The 15,281-nt window shown below is 41.9% G+C and overlaps 1 protein-coding gene across 14 annotated transcripts in view; it reads right to left on the bottom strand.

Moving 5' to 3' along the window:
* The window catches only part of UNC80 (unc-80 homolog, NALCN channel complex subunit), a 192,360-nt gene that overhangs the window by 73,966 nt on the left and 103,113 nt on the right, over window positions 1-15,281 (bottom strand). For 11 of the 14 annotated variants that reach the window (XM_038421372.2, XM_038421379.2, XM_038421373.2 and 8 more), the window contains exons 26-32: window positions 14,760-14,925; window positions 11,005-11,208; window positions 9,238-9,338; window positions 7,108-7,305; window positions 5,362-5,469; window positions 3,665-3,803; window positions 1,175-1,356 (exon numbers count right to left, since the gene is read on the bottom strand). In XM_038421372.2, coding sequence (XP_038277300.1) covers window positions 1,175-1,356; window positions 3,665-3,803; window positions 5,362-5,469; window positions 7,108-7,305; window positions 9,238-9,338; window positions 11,005-11,208; window positions 14,760-14,925 — 1,098 coding nt within the window. The remainder of the gene's footprint in view (window positions 1-1,174; window positions 1,357-3,664; window positions 3,804-5,361; window positions 5,470-7,107; window positions 7,306-9,237; window positions 9,339-11,004; window positions 11,209-14,759; window positions 14,926-15,281) is intronic. The other 3 variants (XM_038421384.2, XM_038421386.2, XM_038421387.2) reach the window with 1 other exon arrangement.

Raw genomic sequence — 15,281 nt, 5'->3', positions numbered from 1 at the left:
CAGATCCTGCCCTTGCCCTTGCTCCCCAAGCACTTCAAACATCTGGCATGGGAGTCACTAATAGGCATTGGCTTGCTGCATCATGAGCATGGCTAAAAGCCTGAGGAACGAGGCACACTCCGCTCCGGGTTGAAGTCCCAGCCAGGACTCTAACTGCCATACTAACCTAACACTTAATGTCTAACTAAGTGCCTACAAACTATACACAAAGACGACAGACAACGGGCTGCGAAGAACCACAAATGCTCTTGTGTGCAAGATGAGGAGCTCTGACCAACCATCATGGGCAGTAAGAAGGAAGACAAGAGCGCATAGGGTTGGCAGAACCTAATATACCAACGCATGAGTGCGGCACTCAAGGGAGCGCTGCAGTCCACCCTATGGATACCACTAAGGCAAAAATCTCTGACAACTGTGCACGTGGGTGCATGCACACACCTAGAATGGAACTGACATGAGCAAGCACTCAAAGAAGAACATCTGTTCCTTTAAGCTAGACATCAGAAGGTATCTGGTATATCAATCTGCAGTGAAGTAGCCCATTTCCCAGATACATCCATTATATAATTGAAAATTAAAGTGGTTAGGAGAACATGATCTTCTGTGATGATCTTCTGGGATGTATAAAATCTTTATAAAAGTGAGCAGACAACTCGACTGGCCAATCCCATTAATTAAAGAAAACTATGATTAATATTGCCGGAATGGATTCTGCCATCCTTGCTCGGGTCGAGAAGTACCCGACTCCACAAGTAATGGCCAAATCAGGTCCTATTTTAGCTCAATGCAATTAGTTACAACAGGCACAAGATATTCCTGTTAATAACTATGGAAATGTTGTATCATCTTCTAATTTAATATTGGTGGAAAAGTCAGAGATACTAATTAGTTCTGTTCATTTTTCCCCCTGCTGAACTCCATCTTACTATACTGTGACAATCATCTAAGGCAATATGTTTCTTTCCTACTAAGTATTTTTCTCTCATCTTCACCCAGAATTCTGTGGGATTGTCTCTTTTTTATACAGTTCCTCACCCTACAAACCTGGTGTACAGAATTAGTTTTTCCTCTCCTGAAATGACTTAAAGCCAATTCCTTGTCATCATGTCACAATACATCTGTCCTACAAGCCAAAACTGCAAAAGACAACAGTGTGTTTGTTCTTCTCATCTACCTTAAAGATCTGTTGAGCACCCTCCTCCATTCGAGGCCAGACTTGATACCGAAATCTCCAGAGGGTATGGAATTTGAGAACAGCATTTAGTCTTTGCACTGTTTCAGGGTGATGAAATTCGGACATCAGCATATCAGAAACAGCCTCAGGCACTTTCACAGCACACAACAGGAACATGGCAGCTGCAGGGAGTGAACATTTTATCAGCTAAGTGTTTTCAGAGTGTATTTGTTTTGCAGACAAAATTGCAGTCATGTAAAAAAAACAAAACCCTACCAAAAAAAATGCTCCACAGAAAATGAGATCAGCAATATACTGGCAGCAGCAAAATGTGCTTTGCTTCATGAAATGGAATCAGTCACTCCACCTCTCATAGCCACCACAACTGCTTATAAAAAGATGTTAGCAAAGCTGTTTTTTTAAAACAGAGAATGCTTTTGTTCTCATGAAAATCTCAATAATGATTAGTTTAGAATAAAAAGTAAGTCCAGGCTTCATTCATCAATAACAATAAATAAGAAAAAAGAAAAGGAGTACTTGTGGCACCTTAGAGACTAACAAATTTATTAGACCATAAGCTTTCGTGAGCTACAGCTCACTTCATCGGATGCATTTGGTTTTTTCCACCAAATGCATCCGATGAAGTGAGCTGTAGCTCACGAAAGCTTATGCTCTAATAAATTTGTTAGTCTCTAAGGTGCCACAAGTACTCCTTTTCTTTTTGCAAATACAGACTAACACGGCTGCTACTATGAAACCAATAAATAAGAAGCAGCAGCACTTTTACAGGACTTTCCAACTCAAAGCACTTTATAAAGGACAGAGGGGGAAACTGAGGCACGGTGTTTTAGTGACTTTCTGAAGTTCACAGAGCCAATCAGTGGCAGGCTGGGAAGAGAAATCAGGTTTTCTGACTCCCAGTCCAGGATCTTATTATCCTACTGTATCGATCTGCATAGAGGGATATTCCAATTGTAGACAGACAGTGACTAAATTATTGGGAATGTCACAGTGCATTGAAAAAGATCATTAATTTTTTAAAAATCTGGTAAATTATCTCATGCTAAAAAATAGAAAATAAGAAAAAAAAATTTATGAATGAATACTTCATAACTCCCCAAAAGACCAGACAGGTTCAGAATCCAAATATTTACAATGGAATAAATTAAAAAAAGATTTTACGGTGAGATTTAGTTCTCAATCTTGCAAGGTGTTGAGCAATCCTGGGAGGTGCTGAGCACCCTCATCTCCAAGTGAAGTTAGGGGGAGTGAAGGGTGCTGAGCATCTCATAGAAGAGCTCAGCACACAAGCACTACTGATCTGAAAGTAAGTGGCTTTTGGGCAAACAATACAAGTGTTAATTAAGAAATAGTTGTTTGTGTTTTCTTTCCTTTGGTTCTGTCACAATGCAGTTATAATGATGTACAAAAATGCCAAGGATTTTTAAATTACGGTGTCTAAATTAACCTCAACAGTCAGCCTACTGGGCTCGTGAGAATATAAATGAGAAGGGAGTTGGGTACCTTACATTATGTGTCTAAGAGATCCCATGAGGACTCACACGGGTCCATGTTAGTGGATCCCAGTGCAAGGTTGGGCCCTTTGTCCTTAATTACCTTGCAGCCTTTAAGCCAGAAGTAATACTGGTGTATTCTAAATGTGATTTTTCAAATTTTATAAAATTTATATCGTCATTTGCATTGCAGTCATGCCTTGGAGCACCAGTTACAGACCAGGAGCTGTACAAACACACAGGACAAAACATGGTTCCTGTCTCAAAGAGCTTACAAAGTAAATATAAGACAAGAGAAAATGAAGGGCTGCAAACTGGAGGCATTAAAATTAAATGGGCCAAAATTTGTTGGAGGTATGACAAGTTTGATCTTAAGTGGCTTTCTCTCTCACAAAGGCCCCCTATCACAGGGATTTGAGGGGAAAAGAGCTGGATGCAAAAGTTTGTGTTTTGCTGTTGTAGCTGCCAGATAAGAAAACAGTCAGAAAATTAAAGACCTGTTTACCCACAAGCAAATATCAATGCCAACAACATTAATTTCCACAGATATCAGTCTCCAAAGTGTGGCTGGCTGCCTGGAGCTGGTTTGCCCCAGGAGGCCTGGAGGTATTGAAGAAACAATGTATTGTTGTTAAGTTTTGTGATGCAGTTTCTTTTTTGGGGAAAGGTTATGGCACACAGCAGGAGTGTGTGCTCTCTCCTTTAATATCTCTAACTAGAGTCAATTGGTGAAGCAGAGCTGTTTTCTTCTAATCTGGCATTGGCGTCTCAGCTGGGATACCCAAAAGAGGGGATTGCCTGCCTGCTGTTTGTGACTGCTGTGTATAGTGTAAAATAAACAAGTTGCCCCAAGAACATACCCAGAGGTAGGGTCACTGATTCCTCCTCCAACAGGAAGCTGATCTGCAAGGTCCCAATATCTGTTATGGATGGGCAGCAGGGCAACAATACCAATCTCTGGTTCAGGTTCTCTTACCTGCTGCTCCAGCCATGTGCTCATCCACGCTGAGCAGCAGTTCCCATGCTGCAGGCTGAATGTCCCCATACATCTCCTCTGTTAGGATAGGAGCTGCCTTGATTAACAGTGACAAAGGCGCTGGGGACAGGCTCATTACCTAAAGAAAATGAAAGTGTATTTCATAGCAGAGTTGAGTAAACTATTGTTAGCAAATAACATATTCACTGATTTTACCCTTTTATCTGATCATGAATTATCCACAGTGTCTGGTTTTAGCAAATTAAATTAACCTGATATGAACATATCACACTCAGATGTGAACATATTTCAGCCTGCATGCTGTTTGCAAACTATTCATCTCGACTATCTGTTGTTTGTTAATTGTGGTGTGCGACTGGTTCCCCAAGCCCTGTGCTATTGTTGCTGCTCCCTGACTCAGTGACTGAAACTCTGATAAACTACAAGAAGGGAAAGCAAAGGGTTTTCAAGTTGGCAGCACACATGCGGCTATAAATATTCACACAAGTCTTCACAAACTGCTACTGCAGCAAATTCACAACTAGTATCTGAACGCTTGCTTTTTTTAACCCATATTATTTGAGGTATTAAAATACCCAGACACGTAAAGTCAGGCTGGATTAACTGTCCTGTGGGCCCAGGGCTATTAGATTTTGTGGGGCCTCTGTATATAAGTCTTTTTCCTAATTTAAAACAAAATGATCACAATTATGGCATCAAGACTATTAACGCTATACTAAACTTTGCCTTTTAATTAACATAAAGCTGTTCTGTGGTTACATTTCAGTCTTAAAACATGTAGAATATAGTTAAGTTAATTCAAAATAGCTTACTTCTTATCTTAGAACAGCTGTTATATTAGTTTCTTTCTGGGAGGAAGTTTGGGTGCAGGAGGGGGCTCCAGCCTGGGGCAGAGGGTTGGGGTGCAGGCTCCGGCTGGAAGGCCCTCACCACAGGTTGCTCCTGGCCAGCAGCACAGCTGGGCTCAGGCAGGCTGCTTGCCTGTCATAGCCCCATGCCACTCCCGGAAGCAACCGGCTGCTGGCACTTCTCTGCACGCCCCTGGGGGGAGGAGGACAGCATGTCTCCATGCACTGCCTGCGCCTGCAAGCGCCGCCCCTGCAGGGACAGTGCTGGGGGCAGGGCAGCACGCAGAGCCACCTCCCGTCTCCCCCCTCCTGCCCTCCTGCCATGAGCCGCAGAGACGTGCCAGCAGCTGTCTGCTTCAGGAAGCGACGTTGGGCCACCGCATGCAGGCAGTCTGCCTGAGCCCTGGGATGCAGCCACCAAAGCTCCTGCACTAATTCGGCCATACTTAAAGGTACAGACTCCAACTTGGGGTTCTTTTAACTGCTGCTCCAGGTCACTCTTTGGCATGTCCTACCCATTTTGGGGATGCCGTTTACTTCCACAGGTATTATTCAGGAGTAGTCACGCACTCCAACTCTTCCCACTCCCTGCACAGGCTCAAGGTTCCACAATCCCTTCTCCTCTCACTGCTAGGGTGACCAGATGTCGGAATTTTATAGGGACAGTCCCAATATTTTGTCTTTATATAGGCACCTCTTACCCCCCACTCCCTCTCCCGATTTTTCACACTTGCTGTCTGGTCACCCTACTCACTGCAAACCCTCCTAAAGAGCAAGGCAGAACCTACCCTAATCAGCATGTCACTGTGGTAGGTGATATAGTAGTACCTGGTGTCTGATGTATTTCAACATTCCAGAGTCCTTTTTTCCTTCCAAGTTGATATCCATTACTCTCTTCTTCAGAGACGGAGTTCTCAGGCATGATTTGTCCAAGCACTGAAAAAGAAATGGATTTCAGTTATCTGACAATCTCTGAGACACCAAATTTGTAAAGCCAGGGAATCTAATTCAAGTGGATTCTGAAGCCATGGTTCTGAAGCTGTCCATATAAGGCCTTTTGTTCTGACAGTGTTCAGCAGCCAGCAACCTGGCAGAAGTAACCCTAATTCTAAAAAAAAAAAAATCTATTTTAATGTTAATTTCCTTAACAAGATCAAGGCAATAGGATCAAGGCCAATAAGCCAAGTCAGAAATTTGAACGTGTTCCCTGAAAGTGCCCTAGAATATTCTCATCAAAAGGTTACAACAGTATGCATTTTAGAACACAAGTGTTTTAAGACAGTTCAAAGTCAAGAGTCTACAAATTCCAATCTAAAACCATCCTAGCTGGGAGTTTGTGACCCACTGCCCCAGTATATCAACTGTTTGTTCTCTTCCTCTCAGGGAAATATAAGCAGCAATAGGTACCTGGACACAAATTTACAGCTGCCTGAAAGTCAAACCAAGTTGATTATCATGTAGCCCAGTGACAATGAGAAATGGGATTTACCAGCAAACCTACTGTTGCCAGCCATGATATGTTCAATATCCAGAGCACCAGTTTCTCCAGTGTATTGTGTGGCTTTAGATTTTCCTTCTAATGGTGGTAACCTATCAACTAACACAGGGGTTCTCAACCTGGGGGGTTGTGACCCCCAAGCAGATCGCAAACAGGTGTCAAGCATTGCAACCATCCTGAGCTTCTCTTATTGCTAAATGAGAGCGTCGTTTCAGCTAGATCCTGGCTAGATGATTGGGAGTTGCCAGAGTGGTCACAGTATGAAAAAGTTTGAGAACAACTGAGCTAACCCCATCTTTGTATGTGTATGCACGGATGCCTTATTGCCCAGTGACCATTTCTTTATCTCTATTGTTTGATAGCCTTTACTCATGAGGCATGGGCTATGAAATCGTATAGCTTACCATTTTGCACTGGAATTCAGTGTTTGAGCTGAAATAACACCAAGAGTGCAGAGTAAGCTCTTTAGCTACTGCTCATTTACTCCACAAGGTGCTCATCTCAGGCCTTTCGGCTGGCAGAGGTGACAGAGGTTACAATTCTAGAGGTTGCCTTCCTTTCCTTGGTGCTTAACTGCAGCATTGCAGTTTGTGTCAGGCAATACGAACATATGAACAGAATTTAGTGTTCTGAAGAGCAGCATTTCTGCATTCTTTAATTTGTTTCCTCTCTGCTTTGTTCTGTATCAATATATCCATTAATCCAAGTGGACAGGCATCTAATCACCTATTCTGTGACAGGGAAATGTTATGAACTTGCAAAGCAAAAATTTCCACCCACGGGGATGCTGAAATCTTTGCCCTGATGAGATGAAGAAGTGAATTTAACAGTGTCAAGGACACAAATACTTCTCCTTACAATTAAGGGGGTATTATTACCACTTAAACATTTGAATGACTCCTACAAGACTCCTATATTACATGTACTCAGAAAATCTGCATCTGGTCTGTTTCAGCTCAGGAATATATTCAGCCAGTTATGGGCCCTGAGTGACCCAAGTACTTCAGCATGTCACAAGCTTAGACACCTTGCTGAACTGGGGCTACAGTTTGGGTGGTATTTACTGGCCTTCTCACCTCCTTCTGCTTTTTGCCTCTTGCCACATTGTTCAGCACATTGTTTTCTCGGAGTGAGTCCACAGTGTCGCCATACAGCAGTTTGATGGCTCGGACCAGGCGAGCACAGGAGCGGCTGTGGTGGAGGTAGCAGTGCGGGTGGCAGTAATCAATGTGGGTACATATGAAACTCTGCTGGTTGCACAGCAGGATCATGACCTGGAACCCAAAGAGGGGAGCGGTGAGTTACTCAAAATAGAGGAGCGCTAGTTTGGTGGCGAGAGAATGCCTAAGATGACCGGTGTTCCCCTTATTTCATGTGAAGACTGTTTTGTCACTGACACCGGTGAAATAAAAGGGGAGGGCCAGGGTTAGAAACTGTCAAATATGTGACCATCATTAAACGCCGGCAGCCCCACCAGTTTTGAGACCATTCCTTTCAGGGTGGGGAGCATTAGGGCATCCCCTGTTCCCAAAATAGGAATAAACCCAGCCCCCTAGGTTGACATCTGAGATAGAACCTCCTAGGGACTCCTTGCAGCTGCTGCCTCTGAAGGGTAGGAGCAGCTCCTGCAGCACGTGGGCACTGGAGGGAAATTTTAGATCCTGCGCTGTGGGTCAAGACAGGCACTAGTGAACCCACTCTTTACCCCAAGTACCTAGCAGTGAAATACCCAAAGCCAACAGAGGGGGGCACTCACCACACACTTGCCTGCAAGAGGGGAGGTGCTGTGCATTAACAAACCCCCTGCCCAAAATAAGACAGCTCCAGCACTGCCAATCCCAAACATTCATAATTCATGAATGAGGCCCCCAGAAATCATGAGGTGGACTCAAAAATCATGGGTTTTTAAATTATATATATTCTAATTTGTTTTTCAGCTTTTTACCTCACTTATGTTGATGTCAATAAGGAGCAACTCCACTAAAGTCAGTGTATTTACACCAGTGTAAAACTGGAGTGAAATCGGAATCTCATTGCTTGCTACAGGTCAGAGTCTGTTCCCTTCCTCGTGTTGAGCAGTGACTTACTCCACCAGTTGTGGCATTAAGAATACCAGAATTTTGCCTTACACGAGTTGTAGGGTGAAATGAATACCAACATGATTGTGTACAGAAAAGGGCTTGAGCCTGGTGTTCCCTTTGAAAAAATTGTTAAATAAAGCAGGTTTACTCAGATAGTCTGGGGTTTTTTTATCCTGGTTTTATTCCACAGAGCAAAAATATCTCCTGCTTATTAGAGATGTTGATCACTGCAAGACATTAATTGCAGTACACACTCCTTAAAATTCTCCAGGCTTTCATCCAGGCACAGGCACAGAAATATTTTTAGCTCTCTCCAATCTATGCCTTACATTGATGAGTGTGTCTATCCTCCCATAATGGGAAAATGTGCTACTGCCCTCTAACCTTGCAGGCCAGATGCATATGATCAAGTCGTCCACCAGTGACTGCATCCTTTAGTGTCTCATACTAGGAGTCAAACAAATGTACTGACATTTCTAAGGTGGGTGTGATCATAATTGGTACTACAGTAGTGCCTGACAGCAAGGATGGACTAGTAGTTAGGATACCAGTTTAGGATTGGAGAGGCCTGGGTTCAGTTTCCTGGGAGACCTCGAGCAAGTCACTTGCATCTATCTGAGTCTCAGTTCCCCATCTGCAATATGGGGATAATAGGACTGTTGTGTTGTGAGGATAAATACATTGAAGACTGTGAGAAGCTCAGATGCTATGGTCATGGGGGCTATATAACTCAGGTGAATCCTGTCTTCTTTTTAAGTGAATTTACAGTTTGCAAAGGTACCCAGATTAGGAACTCTTAAGATAGAGAGACAGGGCCCAACTGAGATTGCAGCTCCACTGTGTTAAGTGCTATACACACACATATCAAGGGGTGATCCCAGGCCAAAGAGCTTATCATCTTAATAAAGGAGACAGACAAATGGTGGGAGAAAAGAAGTATTATCTCCATTTTACAGATGGGGAGCAGCCACTCTTTAACGGCTGCAGCCTACAGACACTTTAAAGCCCTAATGCTACATTAACTAAGCATGATTTGTGAACAGTTTACCACTAGTGTATCATAATCATTCATTTTGAAACCTGAAAGTGCTAGGTCTGAGAGCATCATGAGGGACCTGTACTTACATGCAGCCACGACATGTTCCGATGGTAATTCTCCTCCGTGCCTGTGTTACTCAGCACTTCAGGCTCAATGCTGGGTTCACTTGCACTCCAAGGGCTCCCTTCTTCAAAAGAAAAATACCCCAAAATGTGGTGGTTTTCACTGCTACCCATGTGTTTAAAAGCTAGTGAAAGTGCTTGCAAGACAGGCCAGCCTTGCTGAGACCAATCACAGTACACAGAACCTGCTGTATTACATAGACTGCCTTTGGAACCCTCTTCCCTCTTGCCATCAGCTGGACTGGCAATTACAAGCACCATTCTCAGTCACTGTTAATTTACCAACTACTCAGTCATGAGCATTGTTCCCTTTTTTGGGAGAGGGGAAGGACTAAAAACAATGGAAACAAATTCCTTGCATCACTAAGATGCTGCAAATTGTTGGTTCAATGATCTGCATTGACTGGGCTCTGTGGTTAAAAGCATCAACAAAAATCCAGCCCCAAGTGGAATCAGCCTGCTGCTGTTGCCACTACCAGGTAATGTCATCGTTATGTGCCCATGAGAAGACACTAATATAAACGGGGATGAAAGGGGAAAAAAATCCACACACTATGCACGCTAATTCTAGAGAACTAGGGCAAGGGAGAGAGCTCTGACTCGTCACTGAACTGATCCCAGTGTTTCCGGCAGCCATTTATTGCTTAGGGGTCTTCCATAATGCCCACATTTTAGAACAGAAGTTGCTTTTGGAAACATTTTACCATAAATATCATTAAGGGGTAGCTCTGGTTTAACTCAGGTTAGTCCTGTCTTCTTTTTCTTTTTCAAGTGAATTTATGATTTGCAAAGGTATCCAGATTAGGAACTAGCTCTCCTATTTATCCACAAGAGAGGTACAGCATGGGCAAAGCAGACAGGGTCAGAAGGTCTTCTGAGATTGGGAGATTAGTTCAGCCCTCAGGCTTTATCCAATCCTTGACAACTTTGTTGATGTCCCTATCACTTTGTGCCAATTGCAATGGAGATTTCTTGTGATGTGGAGTCCATTTTGTTTCCATCAAATAAATGTATAAGGACTAATTTTTTGAAGATGGAGGCCATTATATATAAAATAATTTTACATTCTACATATATGAATAGATATCTATTACACTCTCAAATGACATATATGTCTGAAATATTATATGATATAATATAGAATATAAAATGTACACACATATAATATCATACAATATAAAATGTGCATGTATACATATACAATATCTACTATCATGGATAATAAAATATCATATATAATGTAATGATATTATATATATATATATATATATATATATAAAATTATAATTATATATAATATATATTCCATATAATGGCATATAGATATATATATAATATAAGATTTGTAAATGTCATATATCTATATCATATGATTTGTGTGTGTGTACCTCCTCCTAAGCACAGCATGAATTTGGCTGCCAGTCTGGTAAATGCCAGTATTTTAAGAGTTCCTACTCTAACACTGAGATTTAAATTGACAACCTTTGTGTGGAACAGAATTTACACTCCAGTGTGCGCCAAGGGCAAGATTTGAACTCTGGCCTTCCTGGGTGTTAGCTTATGCAATCCATGAAGAGGAAAAGACAGCTGCTTAACTCAGAAATAGAGATTTCTCCTACTCTAATGAATCTTTATATTTATTTATTGTTTCTGGACCTGCTTTAATCATTTCAGAATCTGGATGCTGCCTAATAGCCCCGCTCCCTTTTTAGACCATCTCATCTATGTTACCTATGTCAGTGACAGTGTCCCTGCTGTGGGACAGCTGCAGCTCCTCATTCTCAGACTCTGAGTCCTGCCGTGATAACTTGGTGCTCTTTAGGCTGCCGGCCCGGCGAATGCTGGACAGGGAACCCCCCTTCTTCACCCGGAAACTGCGGGTTCCTTTAATCTGGAGCAAGCGGGAGCCTCCTATCCTGATCTTCCTGCTGGGAACTGTATTAAAAGAATAAAAGAGGACTTTTTTCCCCTTAATTTCCCCCCATTTTAAAAAACTCCTAGCCCACCCTTCCCCCTCCACTCCTTATTGTCAGCCTATATTGCAGCACCTTTACTTCTGTCAAGGAAGATGGGCAAGAGGCTCCCTCCAAAGCCAGCGCCAATGCAGCTCTATCGATCACTCAGTATGGGATGCTTTTTGCAGAAATGTACTCAGAATCTTCTTTCCTGGAGACATGTTACATCAGATCTGAGCTTGTTTATACCTGGGATTAACCCTGCTTTGACCACTGATGTCCAGCAAATGGGTAAACTGCACTGGTAGAAACTCCAAGCAAAGACAAGGAACACCACAACTGGCACTGGTAGAGTTAATTCCTGCTTGAAACTCGAGTAGACTCAACTGGTGCCAACTGTGGCTTTCTTTGCTCACCGCTGGAATTTGCACTGGTGCACATACAACAGCTGCTGTCCACCAGTGATTGAATGGCAAGTGCAGACATGGCTTCTCTGACAAACCTATCCTCCTGCTGATTCAACGTCTGCAAACCCAGATCTGCCCCTGTAGCAGGATCACCTAGTTCATTCACACAGCATTTGTGACTGCAGATAGCTAGCCTGATTCGCCAGATTAGTAGCATAGTACACGTTACTTCTTTAAAGTTAGATTTGCATAAATCCCTGTCTTTGCATGATACTTTTCATCATTAGAATGCTTTAAAGGAAAAACAGCATGTAGCTCCTCTCCTTCAGACAAGGCAGCAGCTTTCAGGCACTAAAAATACATCTATCGACACTGTGTGTTTCCGATGAGCACAAACATGAAATGGTTCAATGTTCAAAGCACCGATCATTTGCATTTTATTCTCCTCTTATTTCAAAGGCAAAACAATAGCAGCACATGAGTCCAAATGTTGCAACACTCAGCCATTAAACGGTTGATCTATTCAGAGAAGAGCATACAAGATCACCTTTCGGTGCACTGTAGAGACTGGTGTACACCTTTTGGTATAAAATAGGTAAGAAAAATATATAAATGCAATTATATTTGGACTTGAAAAATCAGAATTCTGAGTCTTGAAAATCCCTCTCATTTCCCCAGCTTTATATCCTCCGACCCTCACCCACAAACCCATTTTTGTGGCTAACATCCTATTGACAGAATAGGGCTGGATGGGTCTCCTTTTTGGAGCTAATCAGCGCTGCTCATTAATCAGCTGGACAGATCACTGTTGAGTGATTTGAGAATCTCCCTCTCAGTGTCTGAACTGAGACTTAATTCACAGCTGGTTAGATTCTGTTCAACCTCAGCACAGCTGGCTAGATTCCCCTGAAATGCACAGCTGTTTTGGCACACCTAGCCACATTTTATGAAGTCTGTAGAAACCTCTTAGCACACAATTAGTGCATAAATCTTTCTGGGGGCTACTTGTTAATCTAAATTAGTATATCTATGCTTTGGACCTACCTGTAGCAGGTTAGACACAGTAAAATCATAGTTTTTGCATAGCTGTTAAGACAAACCTGGGTTGACCATCAAGCAAAGTAATTACCACTCAAGAGGAGATGAAAGGAAATAAATGGATTAGTACTTGTTAAAGAGATTGGGGAAAAGAGTCACTTTTGTCACTGCAGGTGAGAAAAACGTAATTACTGTCACACAACAACAATTTTCAGCGAGACAATTATAGATTCAGAGTTCAAATCTTTGCATCTGCTATGTTTTAGCCCAGATAAATTCTCAGTAGAGTAGGCTGTAGCCAGAGCAAAGAACACTTTAAAAAAATAATATCTTGTATTTGTTTAACATATTTCAGAACAAAATATTACAAAGCACTTTGCTAATGTATGAACTGAAATGCAGCCTCTATATAGGGATCACTTTTCCCATCACTAAAATGCAGCTGCCTCTGGGTGCAACATAGCAGCTTTGTAAAACTTGCACAGCAATACTACACCAAACCTGAGGGCAAGAAGTGAAGAAGGACCCCCCATGCTTTACTGAAACTGCAGGGAAAATTTAGTTAAGCAGAATGAGCTGGAACTATTCTTGAGAAAAAAACATTTTACATTGTATCCAAAAGTGTGCAGCACAGTAACTATGCGGGGAGCAAACCCAATTCCGTGTTGTCACCACCACCATTTCTTGCAGCACCTAATGTTTTAAGGAGGCCTTCTATTCATGTACTCTGCTACCCCAACCTTGCTTTCCTCAGACGATCTGATGGCATCACAGCACAAGGTGGTTGCAGGCAGTTGCTATTTTAAAATTTAAAGTTGTAGCCACCTAATTCATAAGGGACTTCTCATCCTGATTTATTTGGCAATGTCAAACTCTGGAGACTTGTGCGTTCCATGGCTGCTACCAAGAGTCAAGAAGAAAAGGAAGTGGGTTATATGAGAAATCTTCAAGATGACTCTGCAGTTTGATGGTAAGCTGCCTTCGCTATCAGTAGTTGTCCCATTCCATGCGTTTTTTGAAGCAGTTTTACAAATAATTCTTGGAAACATTTCATATATGAATGTATGTACTTGTGAATGGAATCACAGCTCAACCATGAGCATGAATGCAATACGGGCCTGATCCAAAGCCCTTCATAGTCAAGGGAAATCTCATGGTTTACTTCAAAGGCAAGCTGTAACTGTGGTTCCCTTGGATGATCTGCATTGTATAGCACACAAGTATAATTCTTCACAAAAATCACAAACCATAAATCCCACCCCTTTAAAAAAAATTGTTACCGAATGTCTATGTCTTTACATGTTTGTTATGAAAAGGATTTTAAACGGTGTGCCTTGCAAATGTTCTACACTAAAACACACAAACTCAACTGTCATTTACAGGTAACTGTCCAGAGCATTCAGTCTCTAATAGCAAATATCAAGTAACTACTGACTGCATATTGTATTGCAACACTTGTACCATCATATAGTGTGGGGATTTTGCATGAGATGGTTTTAAAATGGAAAACATTCTGCTGCCTTCAGCAAACACAGTGAGCTTGAGCTTTGCTTGTACAACACGCAATATGTTGGTAATATTAACCTGCTAGCCATCAAGAGCCACATAGGTATGTGTTTTTCATGTGGTAGTAAAGAACCAAAAGAGGTCAGGGGTTAAACCAATAATTCTGTTAAATGCCATGACCTCTGAACACAGGTAGGGATTTTCACAGAAGGATCCAATCTTTTGGCCCATGTGTGGTTTTTATCCCACATTGAAGAATAGTATCAGAAAATACAAAAATCAGATCAAACATTGTTACTTTTAACTAAGCATTGCACCAAAAGGTACTACTGAATTTACACCATTTGCTTTTCAGAACCCCTGTTTGGTTCTGCTAATATCATTACCCAGATGACTTAAAAATCTTTGTTTTTCACACATAACATATGCAACATTACAGTCTAAAGGTAGCTCAAAAATTATTCATGCCATGTGGCTCTATGGCTTCTTGATTTTAACTGTCTATGGAAATGAAGAGACATAAAATACAGCATCACATAACAAGCCCTGACAACATGAAAGCTTCACTCTACTGACAAACCTTTCTTCTCTTCGCAGCCAGTGTCAGATTTGAGCGTGTGGCTGCTGCTGTGCAGGGAGTCTTTCGAATCTTCATTTTCATCCAGAATCCCAGCAAAGCTGATCTTCCTTTCATACCTGTGCCTGTCCAGCTCAGGATCCAGACGCAACCTGCAGCTCTCCAGGTCCTGTTGCATCATGTGGATCATAGAAACATGTGAATAGCATAAGCTCTTATACTTTTCTCCAGCAACAAAGAATTATCATTATAGCAAGACTTGCCCTCAAATGGAAATCCTACTTCTACCATCTGGAACTAAATTCCCAGTTAACCTAATCCTTTCATAGCTAACCTACACTGACACATTTTCAAATCCTGATTGAATTTGGATCTCAGCTACTGTATACTCAATGCAAGGGGATATTATTCTGCTGGAAGGTATTAACAGCTGCCATCAACTGGGTCTCTGATCTATAGACGATCACAGATCTGGTTAAAGACGATGGATATGCTAATCACCCATCTTTCAGGCTAAATGGATAG

The sequence above is a fragment of the Dermochelys coriacea genome, chromosome 11, assembly GCF_009764565.3.
Source record: "Dermochelys coriacea isolate rDerCor1 chromosome 11, rDerCor1.pri.v4, whole genome shotgun sequence".
In the NCBI taxonomy this organism is placed as follows: Eukaryota; Metazoa; Chordata; order Testudines; family Dermochelyidae; genus Dermochelys; species Dermochelys coriacea.
The sequence above is the reverse complement of the archived record's forward strand: the minus strand, read 5'-3'. Positions and strand labels throughout refer to the sequence as shown.